This window comes from Pecten maximus, chromosome 1, assembly GCF_902652985.1.
Source record: "Pecten maximus chromosome 1, xPecMax1.1, whole genome shotgun sequence".
NCBI lineage: Eukaryota > Metazoa > Mollusca > Bivalvia > Pectinida > Pectinidae > Pecten > Pecten maximus.
Genome location: NC_047015.1, coordinates 58,184,290 through 58,207,675, shown reverse-complemented (window position 1 = coordinate 58,207,675; position 23,386 = coordinate 58,184,290). Strand labels below are relative to the sequence as shown.

Sequence of the window (23,386 nt, the reverse complement as noted above, 5' to 3'; positions counted from 1 at the left end):
GGTTACGGACAGCAGACAACACCTGATGCACTATAGTAGATGGTCCTTAATACAGGTCAGGTGAGTAAAAACAATAAGTTAAAAAATTTGATGAAATTTGAATTTGACCATATTACGATGGATTTAATTCAACAACCTGCTACCTTTGGATATCTTTTTTTTTTTTCATTTTTGATACCACATTAAATTCCAAAAATATGCCTCTGCCAACAAATATAGCCCTCTACTTTATTTATGCAGAATCACCAATTAAAAATTTTAGTACATAAAGGTGGTTCACAAATACGTAAGTAAGTCCTCCAAAAACTTTTTTTTACTAAACTTTTACACTAGAGGAAGTGGCTTATTTGAGGATAAATACGGTATATAATGTTTTCAGTGGACCTTTTATACAAAGCAGTGGATATAATATAACACGATGAAATACTTACGGTATCAAGATTGATTTCAATGACTTGGTCATACTGGGCGTTAGGATCGGCAGAAAGGAGTCCTTTGTAGTTGTTTGCCAGATCAGCGATTTCTATGTAAAGAAATATACAGACCTTTTATACTGTCAAGTACTTATCACTTATCAACAAAACAAAGAGATTCAGCCTCCAATGAATTAACTACACAAAATTAATCAAGAGGCCCAGAGGGCTTGTGTCGCTTACCTGGTTGGATTCGACCAAATGTCTAAATAATGTTCATGTTCAATTCGCTGATAGCTTTACTTGTTAAATTTGAACAATTGGGTCTCAACTGCTTCAAGGATATAACCAAGAAACACCCAATAAGTCCCTATAGGCATGAAGAAAGACCCCAGGGCCTATTTCTACATCCGGATTATATTTATCCCTTGTTGCCCAACAATGCTTTATATGGATTAATATGGGGTGGGGATCTCAATGATTTCAAAGATATAACCAATAAACTTAGTTCCTAGGGGTAGGGAAAGACCTCTGGGTCTTTTTTTTTACAACAGGATTGTGTTCATCTCTTGATGCCCAGCAATGCTACATGTATATATGGTTATGGGGTGGGGATCTTTACTATCATTAGCAATTTAAAGCTGTAGCCAAATTTCTCCCTTTTGGCCCCGCCCCTCATGATCAGTACCCTAGGAGTCAGCCCCACAACCTAGGGATACTACCAGTCAAATATCAGTGATAATCTATCGCTTTATCGTTTTATAGCAGTATAGCCAAATTGCTCTCTTTTGGCCCCACTTTGTAGCTTTTTTAATCCCCACCACCTACAGATCCTTCCAGTCAATTTTGGTTAAATTCCAAACAGTAGTTAAGAAGAAGTCCTGTTTTATTTAATTGTAGACAGACAACGGATGCCACAATATGGCATAAGCTTACCTTGGGTGAGCTTATAAATTTGAAATTTTAATCATTTAAATCAAAGTACTGAAAGTACTGTAGGAGGCGTTAGTCAGATGTAAAAGGAGATATTTGAAATCAAGCAAGAATACAAATTAAACTGATATCAACATGACTAAACATTTCCACTTAAGTGTGTCAAACCAACCGGACATAATGGTTTTCACAGTCCTGATGAATGTAATGGTTTAGACTGTTTCGATGTACATAATGGTTTTAACCATCTTAAAAGTTGCAAACCTACTTCTAAAAGTAGTTACACATTTCTTATTTCAAACCTTTACTTAAAAAGTCAAACATTTTAATTTTTTTCAAATCAACTTCTACTTAGGTACATGTCATTAACATTCATATTTTAAACCATCTTTTATACTTAAGTAGTTCAAAATTTGCATTTATGTGTTTAAAACAAACTTATATTTTATAGGCCTGGGTATTAGAAATGTCGAAACAATATGATATGCATTTCGATAAGTTATAACAATACACGATATGTATTGAAAATACAGGGAGTGTCTGCTACTTTTTTTGTTGAAAGTGTGCAATGTCTTTCAATATCTTGCAAACAAAATTGTTTATTCCTTTCTATTTTGATCTTAGAATAATATCAAAATTAGATTGACGGCTTTTAAAAGTTATTACACTTTTTTTTCAACAAAGACCTCATTTTTAAGGACAATTATTTCAAAATTAGATATCAATTCCATCTATTTTAATAGATCCAATGTCAATATTAACAATAAACTGTGATTTGTGATTTGTTGCTTTTTAATTTACCACCAAGATGTAGATAATAGCCTAGTAGCTATAGGTACTGTATATAAAAATACAGCGTTTTACATGCAAAATATTGAAGAAAACTTTCATATTTGATATCAATTCAATATGATTGTACAAGTCCCTTGGGTTGGGGAAAGAACCCTGTGCCTATTTTTACATCAGGATTGTGTTCATTTCTTGGTGTCCAGCAAGATTATGGAGTTGGGATCTGAATGGTTTCACAGATAAAACAAGAGGCCAAGAGGGCCTGTATCGCTCACCTGGTTTTATGAGATATAAAACAAGAATGATGCTTAAGTTTATTTGTCGCTGGTATTTCTATGTCAATATATCATAAGCATTTTATATGGGTACATGTACATTGGTTTATTGTTATTCTAAAAATGTCAATTTAGCGAAATTGACCTATTTTGGTCCCATCCTTCAGCCCCCGGGAGGTTAACCCCAACATTTGTACAAAAGGATGCTACCAGTCAAGTATGAGCTATATCGATTGCTTAGTTTCAGAGAAGAAGTTATTTATGTCAATTGAGCCAAATTGACCCCTTTTGAGCCAACAATTGAATTGCAATTTATGGATAATTTTTGATTTTGGCAAGAAAACATTCTTAAAAGGGCATGTCTGCATCATTTTTAATAATTTGCCCTTGAAACTTCGCACACACCTTCATAAGAGCCGGTTCTTTAAAATGTGAATGAAGGTCAAGGTCAGAGAGATAAACTCAATATTTGTAGCCAGTCACACATGTTACATGTATCTATTTGCCAAATATCCAGCCTTCATGTGTATGTGCAGTTTTGGGTCATTTTTTCATTTTGGTAGGAATTTCTTTTTAAAAGTGCCATATCTGCGTCAATTTGATTATTTGACCTTGATACATTGCACACACCTTTAAAAGGGCTGATTCTTTAAAATGTGATCCAAATTAATAATTTTGAAAGAACTTTGAATTTTCTTCATCATTTGACCCCCGTGACCTTGAATGAAGGTCAAGGTCAAATATAAGTATAACATTTGTAGCCAGCCATACGTTATCGATGCGCCAAACATCAAGCCTTCATGTGTATATTATAGATAAAAGAGCAGAAACCTTTATTCTGCAATTTTGGATTATTTTTTAATTTTGGCTGGAGAAAATAGCTTTATGATTCTTTTCCAAGTGCCATATCTTTCTGCCATATTTTTATCTGATGACAATAAAATATGCACATTCTGTTTCAGTGGACTATGTTCTTTCTTATGAAATGAAAAAATGTATGTTTCATATCTACCATATTAGAAGTTTGATGTTTTGTACGATATATATATATATATATATATATACTTAATTTGTACACATACATTAAAGGAGTTAGCTACTTTCATAAATTAAGATGTTTTTTTCTAGAGTTTACTAGGCCGGATGAAATATGATCATGAGCAATCAGTATGGTCAATATGAGATTTGATAAAATGCCTCTCGTAGGTCAACCACTCAACTTCCTTTTGTAGGAGTCAATATTATATGTAGGAGAATTAAACTCTCGCGATGTCTGTTGCACATAAGTACAAAGAAATACATTATCACTTATGCCGAAAAAATTCACACTTCAGTAGCAATAACACATAATAGTCAAAAACCCAATATATGTGATCAGTGATAAGAAACAGTACTAATAAGCATTTTTGGCAATTTATCCTGAAACAGCTATAGCCTTCCATATTTGACATCCCACAGATTGTTGCTTGTATATATATATAGTTTTAAAGGTCAACATTGGAAAAAACCTAAATGGTTATACATGAATTCATAATAAATAGAATTATTGACAAAAAAGTTTCATTTATTTTCACACTTTCTGGAGACCAATAAGGAGATTGATGATCATTTTAAGGGATTTGTTCGTGACATGAAAATAAAATATTTTCAATTAAATTTCAAAAGCAAATATAGATTTATTTTGAAAGTTAAATGAGGAATATTGATATTTGAGAAAGTCTTATTTATATTATATGGATTTGATATCGATTGCCAATAGATAGCCTATACATGTATTTATCATTTTACATGAAAACAACAAAAAGTTATATTACATGAAAACAACAAAAAGTTGTACTAATAGGTTAAAATCCAATTGGTATACATTTTGTTAATCTACAATTACTTTGTATTGTTTAAATATTCTATGTAATACAAACATTTCACAACTTGGTGCATACAAATGTATAGATATATTACATGAAAACATTTGAAAAGGTTGAATCGTGAGCTGAATAATATATAAATAAGACAAGCTGGTTCAATAATAATTTAGCATTTTCATATATATTACAAGTGCGAGTAGCTACTGCAGTAAACCTTATCACAAAAATCCAGATTCTGTATATTGTCTCTGTCGGGGAAGGTACAGCACAAATGATCACCACGACAGATATGTGCCAGTTTTCTTAGTTTTAAAAAATAAACGATCGAATTCCATCACGACATCACGTAGGTCTACCGATTCATAGATTTGAAACACAGTGACTTCGATCAGTTATCGCAGTAATCCGAAGGGTTCTGGTGTTGATATCGCCTTAAAGCCGATTAAAGTCTGCATATAGTATATAGCAAGATCGTCAGAAAATTCGGACTATAATCGCAGTAGATATTGTGATTTTGTGGTCTGGCCAGGCTTGAACAACTTATCGTAAACAGTTTCGTCCTAAATAAACAAGCGCTTATTTCAGTGGGTCAACAAACATATTTAAACTTTGTAAGCAACTTGCCTTTAATTCATGTTGATAGATATAAATTTCTAGCGACAAGCATCACACTTTGATGCTTCGTGTGAAGCCCGTGTCCACGTGCCTCCATTTTGACAGAGTGCTCGCTCACGTAAACAGACGGAACACGAGATCGCTAAATATCGGACCAAATCTCATAAAATCTCGTGAGCAAACTACCAAGTTGTAAACAAAAGAAATGTTGTTAGCCAAAACCTGGAGGGTGATATGAAAATCGGGAATTTGTTTGCGCTTGGTTGTTATGTCGTCTTTATTCCTAGTAGTTAAACAAGTGTCCTCTGTAAGGTAACGTCAGAATCTCGCAGTTATCTCCCTTCAAACAGTATTTTCGATATAGATTTGCAAAAATCGATGCAGGTGTAGATATTTACAAGACATTGTTCTTATTGTTTATTCGAAATAGTTCCTGAAATGTTCACAACATTATCAGCATAGTTAATACATTTCTGTGCACATCTACTTTGAATGACGGACTACAATGACGTGCCTCATACTTGGAACTAATTATAAGCGAATCATTACCCCTAGTTACAGAAATTACCACCAGAGGTCTCAAATTCCGGGCTTCCGCCGAAGAGAAATTTATACTGAATATACCTTTTTTCATGTAATAACACTTTATTTGCAGTCTTGATAGTTTTCATAAATGTATATATAGTTCAACTACATCATATATGAACCGAAAGAAACTACAAAATGAACTGTGAAAGGAAATATAACGAAAATGAAAGTGAGAGATTGTGACGTCACAACTCGTAGGTGATTGTAATATGGCAGGCGTAAACGCCTCCATAAAAAGAAAAATAGAATCAAATATGTTCTGTGACCCTGTGACCTTTTTTTATCTTTTTGACACATATATATATTTTTTTTAAATTCAAGCTGTTTTTCTCTATGCTTACCTCCCCTGTTTGTGGCTCTCAAGTAATCCTGCATGCGATGATTGTAAGGAAACATTGAGGTGGTAGCTCCAATTTCTGCTCCCATGTTACAAATTGTGCCCATTCCTGTTAGAACAGAATTCATCGTCACTCAAAGATAGTTCTTATCTTAATAAATTTTGTTTGTTTGTTTCTTAATTTTTTGTAAACATTTAATGAACTCTTTACAGAAGTGAGTAATAAGTAACAAGGTGATTTGGTACTCAAACCCTGCAGGAGCGAAACATTAAAGACCTGTCGCTTGTAGCCGCAGGATGATTGTAGGGGGTTCATGGGGTGCTAGCAGCAAGTTTGCAGTGGATCCGCTTGAATATTATTATCATAATCCTGGTCCTCTTGGTAAATGACAAGCTCTTTTTTATTGACACAAAGTCCCCTGACACCTTGAATGTATATCAAGGCTTTTATTGTCGATTGATCTGAAATTTTTGTTTGGTCTTTCATCCCAGCCTATCTTCAACCTGAACCTCTCAATTATCGGAAGTACAAATTTCTTTTTTACAAAGGTAAGAGGTTCCCCATACAAGATTCATATAATGAAATAATGTAACAAAGGGCAAATCTAAAATGGAAATAAAATGCAGCTAGAGACAAAAATATATGATAATGAAGCCTACCAAGTTTTAAAAAAAATGATCAAAAAGGTGATCTCCAGACAGTTGGCACCAGACAATTACTTCAAGGTTATTTTATCTGTCTGCCATTTGGGAAATTTTAACATTACATACATCAACATATAAAGATAACTGATGTCCCAATAAAGAAATAAAGCTTTTAGGTACACACCTGTACAGGAAATGGAGTCCACACCAGGTCCGAAGTACTCTACAATGGCACCGGTGCCTCCCTTGACCGTCAGGATTCCGGCCACCTTGAGGATAACATCCTTTGGAGAAGTCCAACCATTAAGTTTTCCAGTCAACTTCACACCGATTACCTGTAATAATCAACAATAACAATGAACAGAAAAGATGTGATGAAGGTTTGGTAACGCAAGAGGACCTTGGGCTTTAACAGTCATCTGAGTTTTGAAATATTTAAGTTCATATAACTGGCACTTTTTGGCCCCACCTATCCCCGTCAGCCAAGGGATTCAGTCAGGGCCAAAATGTGCAAACCATCAAGCTGTTATCCAGTGCTTTTAACATTAACAATTCCAAAAGAAATCAAACAAATTATAGTTAAAAATGTGATCGCCCTATATAAACTATAGTAAACTTACCCCTCCCCAATGGCAAACACGAGAACCCAGGGTCATGAAATTCACAATTTTAGTAAAGGACTTTAAGACCTTTCTATCTGTGAAGAGCATTTGATTCTACCATATCTTGAAGTTGAGAAGAAGATTTTTGAAATTTTAGTCAATTTGACCCTTTTTGACCATTACAGGCCCCTGGGGTTCAGGCCCTTATAATTCACAATGCTGGCTGATCTTTGACAATGGAAGCTTCCTGCCAAACTTTATTGAATTTGGTTCATCAGTTTTGGATAAGAAGTTGAAAATGTAAATTGTTTACGGACGCATGACAGATGACGAATGCCGACGGACAAAAGGTGGTTATAATAGGTCACTTGGGACAAAGTCCCAGGTTACCTAAAAAGCCCTGGAGCAAGGTCTGATCTATATAACACAGGAAATATACCAGGCAGAGCAAGGTCTGATCTATATAACACAGGAAATATACCAGGCAGAGCAAGGTCTGATCTATATAACACAGGAAATATACCAGGCACAGCAAAGTCTGATCTATATAACACAGGAAATATACCAGGCACAGCAAGGTCTGATCTATATATATATAACACAGGAAATATACCAGGCATAGCAAGGTCTGATCTATATAACACAGGAAATATACCAGGCACAGCAAGGTCTGATCTATATAACACAGGAAATATACCAGGCACAGCAAGGTCTGATCTATATAACACAGGAAATATACTAGGCAGAGCAAGGTCTGATCTATATATAACACAGGAAATATACCAGGCATAGCAAGGTCTGATCTATATATAACACAGGAAATATACCAGGCAGAGCAAGGTCTGATCTATATAACACAGGAAATATACCAGGCACAGCAAGGTCTGATCTATATATAACACAGGAAATATACCAGGCATAGCAAGGTCTGATCTATATAACACAGGAAATATACCAGGCACAGCAAGGTCTGATCTATATAACACAGGAAATATACCAGGCACAGCAAGGTCTGATCTATATAACACAGGAAATATACCAGGCATAGCAAGGTCTGATCTATATAACACAGGAAATATACCAGGCAGAGCAAAGTCTGATCTATATAACACAGGAAATATACCAGGCACAGCAAGGTCTGATCTATATAACACAGGAAATATACCAGGCACAGCAAGGTCTGATCTATATATAACACAGGAAATATACCAGGCATAGCAAGGTCTGATCTATATATAACACAGGAAATATACCAGGCAGAGCAAGGTCTGATCTATATAACACAGGAAATATACCAGGCACAGCAAGGTCTGATCTATATATAACACAGGAAATATACCAGGCACAGCAAGGTCTGATCTATATAACACAGGAAATATACCGGGCACAGCAAGGTCTGATCTATATAACACAGGAAATATACCAGGCACAGCAAGGTCTGATCTATATAACACAGGAAATATACCAGGCATAGCAAGGTCTGATCTATATAACACAGGAAATATACCAGGCAGAGCAAAGTCTGATCTATATAACACAGGAAATATACCAGGCACAGCAAGGTCTATATAACACAGGAAATATACCAGGCATAGCAAGGTCTGATCTATATAACACAGGAAATATACCAGGCAGAGCAAAGTCTGATCTATATAACACAGGAAATATACCAGGCACAGCAAGGTCTGATCTATATAACACAGGAAATATACCAGGCACAGCAAGGTCTGATCTATATAACACAGGAAATATACCAGGCACAGCAAGGTCTGATCTATATAACACAGGAAATATACCAGGCAGAGCAAAGTCTGATCTATATAACACAGGAAATATACTAGGCAGAGCAAGGTCTGATCTATATAACACAGGAAATATACCAGGCACAGCAAGGTCTGATCTATATAACACAGGAAATATACCAGGCACAGCAAGGTCTATATAACACAGGAAATATACCAGGCACAGCAAGGTCTGATCTATATAACACAGGAAATATACCAGGCACAGCAAGGTCTGATCTATATAACTCAGGAAATATACCAGGCAGAGCAAAGAATTTCAAGCACAATGCCTGGCACCAAACATTATGTTCAAATCCAGTAAAATCGATTTAGGAATCAAACCAGCACTAGATCAGAATGTAGTGTTTATAAAGAGTTTTCTCACCTTTGGACATTTGAGTTCCCATGGTAACCCTGCCATGACATCTACAGCATCAGCTCCTCCCACTCCGATACATGCTCCACCAAGTCCACCTGGGGAAACAGTAAATTGTATGTAAGTAAAGCGTTCAAAACATTGTTGTTGTTGACTTGTCTCTATACTGAAGGTGATATATCTGAATTATATTTGTATGATCATTTAATGATGGCCTGTGTGCCAGATTCATGTATGAATTGTATGAGTCTGTGTTTATGGAGACTGTGGTATTTTGTGTTTGTCTCCATGATGCTGACTTGATCGTGTTACTTCACTGAAGCCAAAGACACCCAGCAATACATCCTATCCAGCTGGTAACAGTATACATATATTGACAGTGGGTTCTCCAGTCTGAACTTAACAATATATTAGTGTATCTGTTCATCATGTGAAATGTTAACAAGAGGCCCAGCTGGCCTGCATCTCTCACCTTGAATTTTAGTAACCATGGCAAAAATATTTTAAGTTACATTTATTAATTCTTCTTCTCACTTTTTTGCTGCAACTTCCAAGTATGGTTTATTTATTTATTTAAGTTTCTATTTTGCAATATTTCCCTTATCAGGCACCCTCTTTCCAACCTCAAGGGACCCATACTCTCCATTTATACAACATTAGATCTCCTCTGCCCAATAATGCTTCAGACAAAATTTCATCTAAATCCATTTAGTCATTTATGACTAGTAGGGCCTCTGGCCCCAGGATTGGGTGGGGGCTCAGTGTCACTATTTATGCAAAATCTGTTCCCATTCCCCTAAGAATGCCCTAACCAAATTTGGTTCCCAAAACCATTCATAATTCTAAGACTAGTACATGTAGCGATTTAAAGAAATAACATCTATTTCCCTATCGGGCTTCGCCCTCTGGCCCATTTGGGGTCAGAATCTTCATTAACACAAAATCTGTTCCCCTTCCCCCAAGGATCTTCCTGACCAAATTTAGTTAAAATCCGTTCAGTATTTTATGACAAGTAGTAAAGTACTGATTAAAAGCAAATGTTGACAGACGACGGACGACAGATGCCGCACCATGGCATAAGGTGAGCTAAAATGTTTGGCCCATTGTAAGGGCATTAGATGATACATTTTTTACAGTAAATTCCCAGTTCCATCGTAAGTAACAGTGACCTTGATATTTCAGGAACTTTTTACACCCCTATTGCATATATCACAGTTTAACACCATGTGAATTTTCAGAAAACTTGGTCTTCTAGATTTTCAGACAATCTCCATAAATAAAAGTGCTATATTTTGACATTACATCTGTATATCATCAGTTCTATTTTTAGTAACATCGACCTTGGCCAAAGGAACTATATTCCCTTTTGACACATCTGCATTTTACAGTATAGCACCGTGTGAAGTATCAGGACATTTGGATGTCTATATTCTGAGTAAATCTCTGAAAACAAAAGTGCTGATGGGCAGAAAGACAGACGGACGAACACTGTGATTACAACAGAGTACCCATCATGCAGGGCATAATGACCCACCTCCATTTGGTGTGTGACTGTCTGTTCCAATAAGCAGCAAGCCAGGAAAGGCATAGTTCTCCAGTACAATCTGACGGAAGACGATAAATATTTGAAATTCAAAATGATAAATCAAAGAAGCAGTGAAAATTTGTGAGGAACTACATCCTTCATTTATACAACATCGAGCTAAAAATGAAATGAGCTAGGGATTATTTTGAAATTAAATGTGCAAGCAGTAATAAACAAGAGGCTCAGAGGGCCTGAATTGCTCACCTGATTTCATGAGATATGAAACAAGAATGATGCATAAGTGTATGTGTCGCCTGTCTTGCTATGTCAATATATACATAATAAGCATTCTATATGTGTACATGTACATTGATTTTGTTGTTATTCTAAAAATGTGAGGTTTTTATGCCAAAAACTACAATAATCCAGGAAATGAAGTTGACCCCTTTACACCCAGTCAACCATCTGTATAATTTTGAATCCCCACCCCATAGGAATGCTACCAGTCAAATATGAGGAATATCCATTTCTTAAGTTTCAAAGAAGACGTCATTTATATCAATTCAGCCAATTGACCCCTTTTGGCCCTGCTCCTCAGGCCCCTGGTGGACCAGCCCCACCATTTGTACAATTTTGAATGTCAAACACCTAGAGATTCTTCCTGGACCAATACTTCTCAATGAATAGTGCTAACAAGGATTGTATACAGATGGGCGGACCACAGATTTTAACAGACATAATCTGATGATGGCGGGCTATAAAGAATCATCACCGTCATTTTACGAGGTATTTGCTCACTCTGTCTATCTTTACAACACTCCTTACCTGTCCGTCACGTTCGATGGTTGCCCTAATTTGCTCTGACCCTGGAGTGATAGTAAACGCACTCTTGGATTTGATCCCTTTGTCCAGGGCTTGTTTAGCAATGCTGGCTGCGCGACTCATGTCCTCGTAACTACTGTTGGTACAGCTCCCAATCAGGCCTATCAACCACAAGAGAATGTATTATATGAGCTTTGGTGTTTAAGTGAATAAACTGTTTTACACTCCGGATTTCTTCCATTAGATAGTGAAGTGAAACAGACATAATACAGTAATACTTAATAACTGTAAATTTTGTGGTATCATAGAAGTTTTTTGGGATTTAAACAAATCTTGTTTTCCTCAGTTGATGGATGTAAATAATGCCACACCAAAAAGATGGAAAGAATCAAGACTTTCAATGTGTTAAAAGTAATTTTGTATTCCCAGGTGATTTACTGACCAAGGATTCAAAAGAAAAGCTGTTCTAATTCAAGTGTGACTTTGACATTTAACCTTGACCGATGACCACTGAAGTCTAATATCGGGTATATGGACCATGATTGTGTGATGCTATTGTGAAAGATGAACTAAATCTGTCCAGAGCCTCATAAGATATCTTGAATAAGAGCTTATCTTATCACATAACTGGTCTATTCATTTGTCACTAGAGAAAAAGTCTTGAAAATATAATTTAACCTTTGTAAGATCTTCTATTTAAAACCAATAGAATTATCAGTTCACTGTGGCATTGTTTAATAAAGCTCCAAACATCAATTCTATACTTACTGTAGTATATTATTAAAACGACAACACAACAATGTCGACCATGTTGAGAACTGTAATGAAAAACTAACATCAAGACCGGGATGTGGGTCAATACAAAACAACCACACAGATTAGGCGGAACGCACCATTATACAACATATACAACACTTACCAACTCTGATATCGTTGGGCCAGTCATTCTTCTTAGCGATATCACCAAGTTTTGATATTGGGTGGGCCAAATCTGGGGTAAATGGACCATTTACATGTGGCTCCAACTGCAATACAGATTTAATGTATAGCGACAAAGATCTGACATTGTACAATGGAGGGAAACAGGAGCTACTACTTTCAAATCATTGTTCACCTGTTATGAAGCTGATGAAGGGAAAGTGTTTTGTTTGCTGATCAAAAAACTAAAGAGACTAATTGACAACTAGAGACCAGAGCAATCATACACATGAAGTTAGACGAATATCTATCCAATACTTTTCAAAATATAGTAATAATAAACTTCAATTATCAAAATCTGAGATGGCAGCTCTGGCAGCAATTTTGTCTTTCTGATCAAAAATCTAACTTCAAATGGCATAACTTCGGACCAAGGGAAACCTTCACATGAAGTTTGAGGAATATCCCTTCAATACTTTTTGAGAAATAATAACAAACTTCATCTCAATATCTAAGATGGCCGTCTGTCGACCATTTTGTTTTTCTGATCAAAAATCTAAATTCAAATAATACAACTAGGGATCAATGGCTACCTACACATGAAATTTGAGGAATATTCCTCCAGTGTTTTTTAAGAAACAGGGATAACAAGGAATTTTTACGGACTGACGTATGACTGAAGGATGACCCCCCGACGGACCACGGACAATGGACCACAGATGCAGGGTGTTTTGAATAGCGCACCATCTGATGATGGCTGGCTAAAGATATGGAAGATTTTGTCTTCCGACAGGAGCTATATCATGTATGCAATTATGGACCCCATTATTTCATATTTAAGATCTGCAGTTTAGTGCAGATCCCTTTTCTAAATTTACCAAATTTTCTTCCATAAATTAGGCAAAAAGGTCACATTTGAAATCTTCTTAGTTTAAAAGAAGTCATTAATATCAATATAGCCAAACTGACCCCTTTTGGCCTTGCTTCTCAGGCCCGCGGGGAGTCAGCTACACCATCTGAACAATTTTGAATACCCATCCCATAATGATGCTAACAGAAATACATGAGTGATATCCATTTCTTAGTTTCAAAGAAGACATTATTTATATCAATTCAGCCAATTGATCCCCTTTTGGCCCTGCCCCTCAGGCCCCTGGTGGACCAGCCCCACCATTTGTACAATTTTGAATGTCAAACACCTAGAGATTTTCCTCTTAAAAGTTGTTTAATTCCGATTAGCTGTTATGAAGAAGTCAATTATCGACAGATGGGTGGATGGACGAAGGACGCTGAACGCCACAGTATGGCATAAGCTCACCTTGGTTCTTCGGCCCAGATAAGCATATTAAATTCGCTAGGGGTAATCATCAAATGAAATGTGTTAGTTTTATGATTAAACACCAAATGTTACACCCTCTAAAATACTAAACCCACTAACGCCCCATTTTATGGTATTTGGCGATACAGTGCCTGTATGCAGTATAATACATGGACATAACAACTTGAGTTAGCCCACACCTTAAAACTGCAGATTTCTCTCGGTCTGACCAGTGGTGGACATCTGTCAGGGGCAGGGAGCTGTAATATGTACAGCCCATCCGCTGATCAGTACCAAACATCCTTAATTTACACTCATTTCTTCACAGTCAGTAAACACTTACATTGTAGGGATCACTTTCCGACCTGCTAGCATCACTTACTTTGTAGGGATCACTTTCCGACCTGCTAGCATCACTTACTTTGTAGGGATCACTTTCCGACCTGCTAGCATCACTTACTTTGTAGGGATCACTTTCCGACCTGCTAGCATCACTTACTTTGTAGGGATAACTTCCCGCCCTGCTAGGCATCACTTACTTTGTAGGGATCACTTTCCGACCTGCTAGCATCACTTACTTTGTGGGGATCACTTCCCGACCTGCTAGCATCACTTACTTTGTAGGGATCACTTTCCGACCTGCTAGCATCACTTACTTTGTGGGGATCACTTTCCGACCTGCTAGCCATCACTTACTTTGTGGGGATCACTTTCCGACCTGCTAGGCATCACTTACTTTGTAGGGATCACTTTCCGACCTGCTAGGCATCACTTACTTTGTAGGGATCACTTTCCGACCTGCTAGCATCACTTACTTTGTAGGGATCACTTTCCGACCTGCTAGGCATCACTAACATTGTGGGGATCACTTTCCGACCTGCTAGCATCACTTACTTTGTGGGGATCACTTTCCGACCTGCTAGCATCACTTACTTTGTAGGGATCACTTTCCGACCTGCTAGCATCACTTACTTTGTGGGGATCATTTTCCGACCTGCTAGCATCACTTCACACTTACTTGGTGGATAATACCACTGCCAGGTTTCCAGAAGCCGACACCATACTTTGCTCCCGCAGATGCCAGAAAATTGTAGACCTCTTTATTGACATCCTGTAGTAGAGAGTAGTATTATTACACTAGAAATATACGTAATAAAGAAAACCAGACACAAAAACACAAAATACAGTGGCGTCTTTGTTAAACTTATCACTCATTATCACAAGGTGTTGTGTGCATTGACAGTGATTGATGCTAGGTGGAGGTTAAGATTGGGCAATATCTAAAATCGTGATTGTGGGTGTTTGGTAGGGTTGCAACAAACAAACACCAACATCCATTTTTTTTGAAAAGCATGATGTGTAAGTGGTAAATTGATAATTTCACAAGAATTTGAAAAAAATGAAACAGCCTGAAACCTCCACATCTTATTTATTATCATAACCAACAAGATTGCTGGGTATTAAATTGTTAAACAATCCATGTCCCCTACCCGCCCCACTAAACAGTGACATTGACCTTGACCCAAAAGTTTGAACTTGATCTGTAGCTACTCATACTTAAGTTACAATACCAACTTTCACTGACTAACCATGAAGCATGGCTGAGACAAGTGCTGAAAACTGAGTGGACAGACAGACAGACAGAAGGATGGACAGACAGAAGGAAGGACAGACAGACAGAAGGATGGACAGACGGACAAGAGGAAATCTATAGTACCCATGGTTTCACCAGTAAGCACATCCCTAACAGTTTTCAGGAAATGAAGATGATTGGGCTAATTGAAATATAATAATAGTTCCTTACCACAACAATGATCTGCCAAAATTTTATCTCCAGTCTTTTAATCAAAGACTCCGGATTGTTTTTGCGACATAAAGGTAACTTGTAAGTGAAAGTTTTTTTTTCACGCAGATCCCACAGGGAAAGTTTTAATTTCCCTGTACATGGTTTTAATAAGCACACCCCTTCTGTGTTTTTTGTAAACTTAAAGTGCATTTATTAGGTTGAATACAATATTTTCATAACTAAAATTTGTATCAGAAGGTTTTGGAAGGTTCTACTGAGCGATGATTCCAATTTCCCTGATTCACAATCTACCCTAGACACTTATCTGGTTAATTGTACTGTACAATGTACCTTAGCACGAGACAAATCTTTGTCACCTCCAAGTTGGGCCTCGATTAGATGGTCACAGTGAATGGTGGAGGGCACAGCCACTTTCGGCAGGCCACTGGATATAAACTGCAGCATAGCCATCTATAAAGAAATAAAAGCAAAGTGAGCTGGGGCGCACATAGGTTATACTACCTCTCTCACCAATACAAGTGAGCTGGGGCTCACATAGGTTATACTCCACACCTCTCTCACCAATACAAAGTGAGCTGGGGCGCACATAGGTTATACTACCTCTCTCACCAATACAAAGTGAGCTGGGGCTCACATAGGTTATACTCCACACCTCTCTCACCAATACAAAGTGAGCTGGGGCTCACATAGTTATACTCCACACCTCTCTCACCAATACAAAGTGAGCTGGGGCTAACATAGGTTATACGACCTCTCTCACCAATACAAAGTGAGCTGGGGCTCACATAGGTTATAATCTACACCTCTCTCACCAATACAAAGTGAGCTGGGGCGCACATAGGTTATACTACCTCTCTCACCAATACAAAGTGAGCTGGGGCTCACATAGGTTATACTCCACACCTCTCTCACCAATACAAAGTGAGCTGGGGCTCACATAGTTATACTCCACACCTCTCTCACCAATACAAAGTGAGCTGGGGCTAACATAGGTTATACGACCTCTCTCACCAATACAAAGTGAGCTGGGGCTCACATAGGTTATAATCTACACCTCTCTCACCAATACAAAGTGAGCTGGGGCTCACATAGGTTATACTCCACACCTCTCTCACCAATACAAAGTGAGCTGGGGCGCACATAGGTTATACTACCTCTCTCACCAATACAAAGTGAGCTGGGGCTCACATAGGTTATACTACCTCTCTCACCAATACAAAGTGAGCTGGGGCTCACATAGGTTATACTACCTCTCTCACCAATACAAAGTGAGCTGGGGCTCACATAGGTTATACTCCACACCTCTCTCACCAATACAAAGTGAGCTGGGGCTCACATAGGTTATACTCCACACCTCTCTCACCAATACAAAGTGAGCTGGGGCGCACATAGGTTATACTACCTCTCTCACCAATACAAAGTGAGCTGGGACTCACATAGGTTATACTACCTCTCTCACCAATACAAAGTGAGCTGGGGCTCACATAGGTTATACTACCTCTCTCACCAATACAAAGTGAGCTGGGGCTCACATAGATTATACTCCACACCTCTCTCACCAATGTCCAGGCTGTGAGATATCTTGTACACAAACTTATCATGGACACTCGCAGTAGACGCGCTACAAAATGATCAAGACATACAAATCCCCCTCGGAAGTCACAATGACCAATTCAATATGCAACAGAAAAAAGCAAAATATATTGAATCAGACCATGATGCTCAGAAAAACATTACCCAGTGTCAGATCATATTTGTATCCCCCCCCCCCCTTCAAAAAATATCCCTCTATATAGTATTTGTACAGTGTATCCCCCTACCCCACCCCCATATCTTATTTACCACATCAAAATGTATCCCCCTCATAACATATTTTATTTACCCCATCAAAAAATTATCCCCCTTTATAGCATTTGTACTATGTATACCCCTCCCCAATGACATGTGTTATTTATAACTTTATAGGAAAAATATTTGTTAAGACAATCAGGACTAGACCATATGCACCCACACATGTCGAGGTAACTGTAGTTAATTGTACCTTATCTGGCTTTTGCAAAACTATTTTAAGAAAAGAAACAATCTGGAATGCAAATCTATTCCTCTGTCTTTAATTCAATCACTTACGATTACAATATATTAAATTACGATATCAATGCAAATCAATAAGCTTGTGATTGATCTTCGTGATTAGATACATGTTGTATGTATGTTACGGAAGCGAAAGTAATTAAATCAATCTGATTCATTCCAGCGTTTGTTGGATGGAAAAAACATGCTCTACAAAGCATCTAGATAACTTGGTACAAACACACCAAACAACTATGACAGACGAATGTTCTGCTTGGGCCGTGAGCTTACATCGCTCTAAAAACAAAATGACAATTGTTGCTTCAATCTTCTTTCATTTAGCATTAATTGTATGTACAATCAAATTTAAGTGATGTGTAACAGTCAATGTATTGTATTGTATCGATACATAGGTACAATTTCACCATAAACTCCATGTTATTGCAAAATTATTTGTTTATAGTTAACATTAAATTAAAACAAAATGTTTCTGTTTGGAAATGCCGTGAAAAAGTTAAATAGCAGATATTCTCCAAATCCAATGACTTATCACAAATATTATCACAATGAACAGTGAGGGTCATTTAAAAAAAAAACAATAATAAAAAAAAAATCTTAAGGTAATGAAATAGTATCCAGAGACTATCTTGATATAGGGAATACAAATTTGACATGACACTGGTACTACATATCAAAATTATTAAAAACAGAGTTATACAATTACAGATCCCCATGTTTCTTAGCATCATATCTGAACAAAACATCATTCATCAGAAAGAAGAAGAAAAGAGAGATTTGGACACCCCCCTCCCAAAATAAAACAATCCCTATTTGAGTCCTGCCTCTTAGGCTCACCACATACAGGGTACTTATACACAAAACTGGGGTCCCTTCACATAATAATGCTCCAGACTTAATTTGGGCAAATATTTAAAGAGATCTCAACTATTCCCTTTGAGCAGGTGAGCTGATCATGAACACCTGACTAAATCTTTCCAATAAGCTGGGGGCCACAGATTCATGACTTTGAACTAGCTAGCTTTTGTGGGAAGAATATCTAATAATTTGACAGCAGGTTAGACTCATCTGTTTACCTGGGCTGTGGCATCCTGCATAGCAACTCTGTCTGGACGCAGCTTCAGGTAACTCTCTCCCCTCTCTATCACCTACAAACAAAATAGCTGAGTCATGACTTCAGAAGGAATTCTATATAATAACATTGTAATTATATATAACCTGTGTATGTTAAGTCTATAATAACATTGTAACCTGTGTATGTTAAGAACAAATTCTCTATAATAACATTGTAACCTGCGTATGTTAAGCAGGAATTCTATATAATAACATTGTAACCTGTGTATGTTAAGTCTATAATAACATTGTAACCTGTGTATGTTAAGAACGAATTCCCTATAATAACATTGTAACCTGTGTATGTTAAGAAGAAATTCTCTATAATAACATTGTAACCTGTGTATGTTAAGAAGAAATTCCCTATAATAACGTTGTAACCTGTGTATGTTAAGAAGGAATTCTATATAATAACATTGTAACCTGTGTATGTTAAGAAGGAATTCTATATAATAACATTGTAACCTGTGTATGTTAAGAAGAAATTCCCTATAATAACGTTGTAACCTGTGTATGTTAAGTCTATAATAACATTGTAACCTGTGTATGTTAAGAAGAAATTCTCTATAATAACATTGTAACCTGCGTATGTTAAGAAGAAATTCTCTATAATAACATTGTAACCTGCGTATGTTAAGAAGGAATTCTCTATAATAACATTGTAACCTGTGTATGTTAAGTCTATAATAACATTGTAACCTGCGTATGTTAAGAAGAAATTCTCTATAATAACATTGTAACCTGTGTATGTTAAGAAGAAATTCTCTATAATAACATTGTAACCTGTGTATGTTAAGAAGAAATTCTCTATAATAACATTGTAACCTGCGTATGTTAAGAAGGAATTCTCTATAATAACATTGTAACCTGTGTATGTTAAGTCTATAATAACATTGTAACCTGTGTATGTTATGATCAGAGTGAATTTCTACTATAGACAGGTTATCTGTCAGGCGAGTTAAATACTGTAAAATATTTCCTGAAATTTCTGTATTTATGACTAACCTCATTTTTGGGGTCATCCAAATGACTGTAGAGAACCTTTTCGGAAAGTGTAAGAGGACGACCAAGTCTGAAATGAAAAAAAAAAAAAAATTTAAAAGTGCTTAAATATAAATAATCATTTAAAGTAATTCAGAGGAACTTTAATTAGAATTTGTTAAAGATTGATTTTTTACCTAAATTTTTGTTCCCCGTGCAAATTTCTAATAATTAACATTTATATGGATTAGATCTATAAGTTAATATGAACTTGGCATCAATACCAAATTTATATAGTTACTTGCAGTAAAAAAGTAATACAATGGTAATACATTTACTTGGATGCCTACACTGTATATCAGGTCACCGTATTTATTTGGAGGTAAACAAAATCACATAGCAAAATGAAACCCATAATACAATTTCACAACCAAACTTATCATGAAAGAAGCTTAGACATGGGCTCACTTAACTAATAATACACTGTACACAAAAACATGTGCTTTGTCTCTGACCTCCATATTTTTTTTATACATTTATGGTATAATTCTGTAGAGTAGTATTTGGTTCCAAGGAACTGTAAAAAAAATATGGGGAAAGCAATACAAATAGAGACTTTTACACTATGTAGGGTTGTAATATGATCCAGAGCCAGGCTGTGATAGCTGGGTTTAAGTACCGGCCACATAACCAAAGTGATGGTCCGAGGTGTGTGGTTCGACGCTCCCTACCCGTATTGTTTTGTGTTTCTGGGAAAGCTGAGAACAGATAGAACAGACCGGTCTGTGCTGTCGTGGTTGTGTCCAATGGACAAGACACTTTGCCCTAATTGTTCTGGATGGCATGTGACGGGCCTCCCGTATGCTGTTCATTGAGGTAGTATTTGAGTAATTCTTTTCTATTGTATATACTTTATACAGTTTCTTAAAAATATACTTATGACTCAAATGCTATGGTGTAAAGAAAGTTATGTATCTATATTAACAGATGCCCCCCAGCCCTTCCCCCTCCTATCCTGACTTCTATTAAAACATCATCCTGTTGGGGTTCCCACAAAAATTGTACAAAGCATGTCATGTCTATGTAAAATACATACATAGTAAAACATGTCAATATTTCATTCATGCCAAAGACCAGTGTGATTCGTAAATTATATTTTTAACATTTTGTCTATTTACTTTGATATACAGTGTACAATGATCTTCAGAGTATATTTTTAACATTTTGTCTATTTACTTTGATATACAATGATCTTCCTCTGACCTAGGTATTGAAATCTAAAACTGGCTCCAAACGATCAAATGATATTCCGTTTTGTATCATGAACCGATCTGGCAGTAACTGAAGTGACCTCTGAAATAATGTGATTAAAAATATTAACTATGAGTTGATTAATAGATCTTTTTCAGCTTTTTTCAATAAGCCACTCATAAGGATAATGAATATATCACTGTGGAAGACAACGTCTGAAGATATAACTCATGTTTGATTTACATACTTAGGGTGTCATGATCATGTGTCTTTGATTGTCTGTAACGCTACAGGGAAGGCTTCAACATAAACTTGGGTTATAATTCATGTATAGATGTTACACCTTTCCAATCCATACTAACCTTGATTTCACCATATTCATACTAACCTTGATTTCACCATATCCATACTAACCTTGATTTCACCATATTCATACTAACCTTGATTTCACCATATTCATACTAACCTTGATTTCACCATATTCATACTAACCTTGATTTCACCATATCCATACTAACCTTGATTTCACCATATTCATACTAACCTTGATTTCACCGTATTCATGTTGAAATCCATTTTGTCATAATCAATGAACTTGTCTTGCTCAAACTTGCTCATTGCAACCTAAAATAATTAAAGAATCTTGGTAATAAGTAGTTTTTCCAGTTTATGTGGTTATAGTTTAGTGGTTCTGTGAAAGAGTGCTGAAATAACATCAAACTGTCCTGTTGTGGTCACTGACTGTATTGGTAGGATCCAATGCTGACTAACCTTTAAGGGTATTCAACAACATCAGGGAAGCAGATTAAACGATAATTAATAAAGATGATAAATAATGTGCAATCAAATGTTTTTGTGAGGAAATATTATAGATCTTATATGCATTTAAGAAAAAAGGTTACTACATCTTAATGATACTTGATCTTTTTTTTCTGACTCTAAATATTCATTATTAATTAATTAGTCGTTATGTATGGACTTTTAACTTTGCATGATTCTGTATTCAAATTCCATAAATCTGTCACACCCACCAATGTCCATTCATGGAAAAAGAAAGGCATCAAACTGACGTGAGGGAAAATTCCAATATCTTACCTGTGAGGCTGCTGGTGACATGTGAAGAAATCTTGCTTGTCCAAAAAGGCCAAAGGCCTGAAATTACATACATAAAATGTGTCATAAATCCTACAATTATTGGTCAATATAGCAATGACATTTCAATGAAGTATGCTATTTATCATGTTTTGCTGAATCTTTTCAATTAGTTTAATACTGTATTTATCATCTCCAGACTGGGAAGTTGGGAACTCGATACATCGATATATCAAGACAGCATGAGTTTTGTGTTTTTAGACTGAATTTTGTGGGTTTTTTCACCAATTTTATAGCTTCCAAACTCACCATATCCGAAAAACATAACAAGTAAGTGTTTTCTTGGATTTTACTGTACACCTTCTAAAAATAATGATAACAATCGAATATGCAGTCATCAATTAACTATACTGAAATGCATTTTGATGTTTTATATATAGAGTACTTAATTGTAAAATATATGAAAACATTTTATAGCAATGAAAATCTGTCCTGAAGATAAGTCATAAACTGACCATCACTGAGCAATCTTCCAAGAATAATTATCTTTGTATGTATTTTTGTGCGACTGATTGTGTAGAAAGTTTATAAAACAGGTGACTGTAACTATAGTTTTAAATCCTGAACAGCATGAGAGATTGTCTTGAAATGGAATCTACTGGTATTGAACGAGTTCAATCATTCGAAATGTCACCAGCCTTTTGGTAAGTGGCGTATCAACGAAATTATTGAACATCAAATTAAAAGTTTATTTATCATTTTATTACATACACATATGTATCTACATGTGTAAGGTTATATTTATCACTGTTGTGACCAGACCAGGAGTCGAACCCGGGTCCTCCCGCTTGGTAAGCAAGCATTCTAACCATTGAGCCACAAGTCTGCATATTAGCTAGGCCTAACGCTGCCTAATTTTACCACATCACATAATTTATGAAAATATCAAATGAATACTTATACTAATACTCTCCACTGAATTCCTATATAAGAGAGGGGATTTCAGACTCATTGAGCAAATTTTCCACACAGAATGAGACAACCGATAATGTCATATGGTTATCATGACATCTTAAATCATTCATGACATCATAATAGTGGTTTACACATGTGGTATTACATGGTAGAATGGGTCAGATATGTGATAAAGTCTTCCTCTCCATAAACAGTATAATCCCCTATGACATTCCTAGTACGGAAAGTCATCCGTCCGGACACATATATATATGAAAGACATTAAAATCAATCA

General features: G+C 36.3%; 1 protein-coding gene and 1 long non-coding RNA gene across 2 annotated transcripts in view; one reads left to right on the top strand and one right to left on the bottom strand.

Moving 5' to 3' along the window:
* LOC117339275 (aconitate hydratase, mitochondrial-like) overlaps window positions 1-23,386 on the bottom strand; it is a 33,492-nt gene that overhangs the window by 9,565 nt on the left and 541 nt on the right. The window contains exons 2-12 of the mRNA XM_033900785.1: window positions 22,141-22,197; window positions 21,590-21,669; window positions 19,819-19,885; window positions 18,777-18,848; window positions 15,943-16,062; window positions 14,824-14,916; window positions 10,757-10,826; window positions 9,232-9,320; window positions 6,645-6,795; window positions 5,820-5,924; window positions 432-523 (exon numbers count right to left, since the gene is read on the bottom strand). Of these exons, the coding sequence (XP_033756676.1) occupies window positions 432-523; window positions 5,820-5,924; window positions 6,645-6,795; window positions 9,232-9,320; window positions 10,757-10,826; window positions 14,824-14,916; window positions 15,943-16,062; window positions 18,777-18,848; window positions 19,819-19,885; window positions 21,590-21,669; window positions 22,141-22,197 (996 nt within the window). The remainder of the gene's footprint in view (window positions 1-431; window positions 524-5,819; window positions 5,925-6,644; window positions 6,796-9,231; window positions 9,321-10,756; window positions 10,827-14,823; window positions 14,917-15,942; window positions 16,063-18,776; window positions 18,849-19,818; window positions 19,886-21,589; window positions 21,670-22,140; window positions 22,198-23,386) is intronic.
* LOC117339284 lies at window positions 10,844-13,859 on the top strand. The gene is made up of 2 exons (XR_004535150.1): window positions 10,844-11,281; window positions 13,418-13,859. It is a non-coding gene; the product is annotated as an uncharacterized LOC117339284 (long non-coding RNA).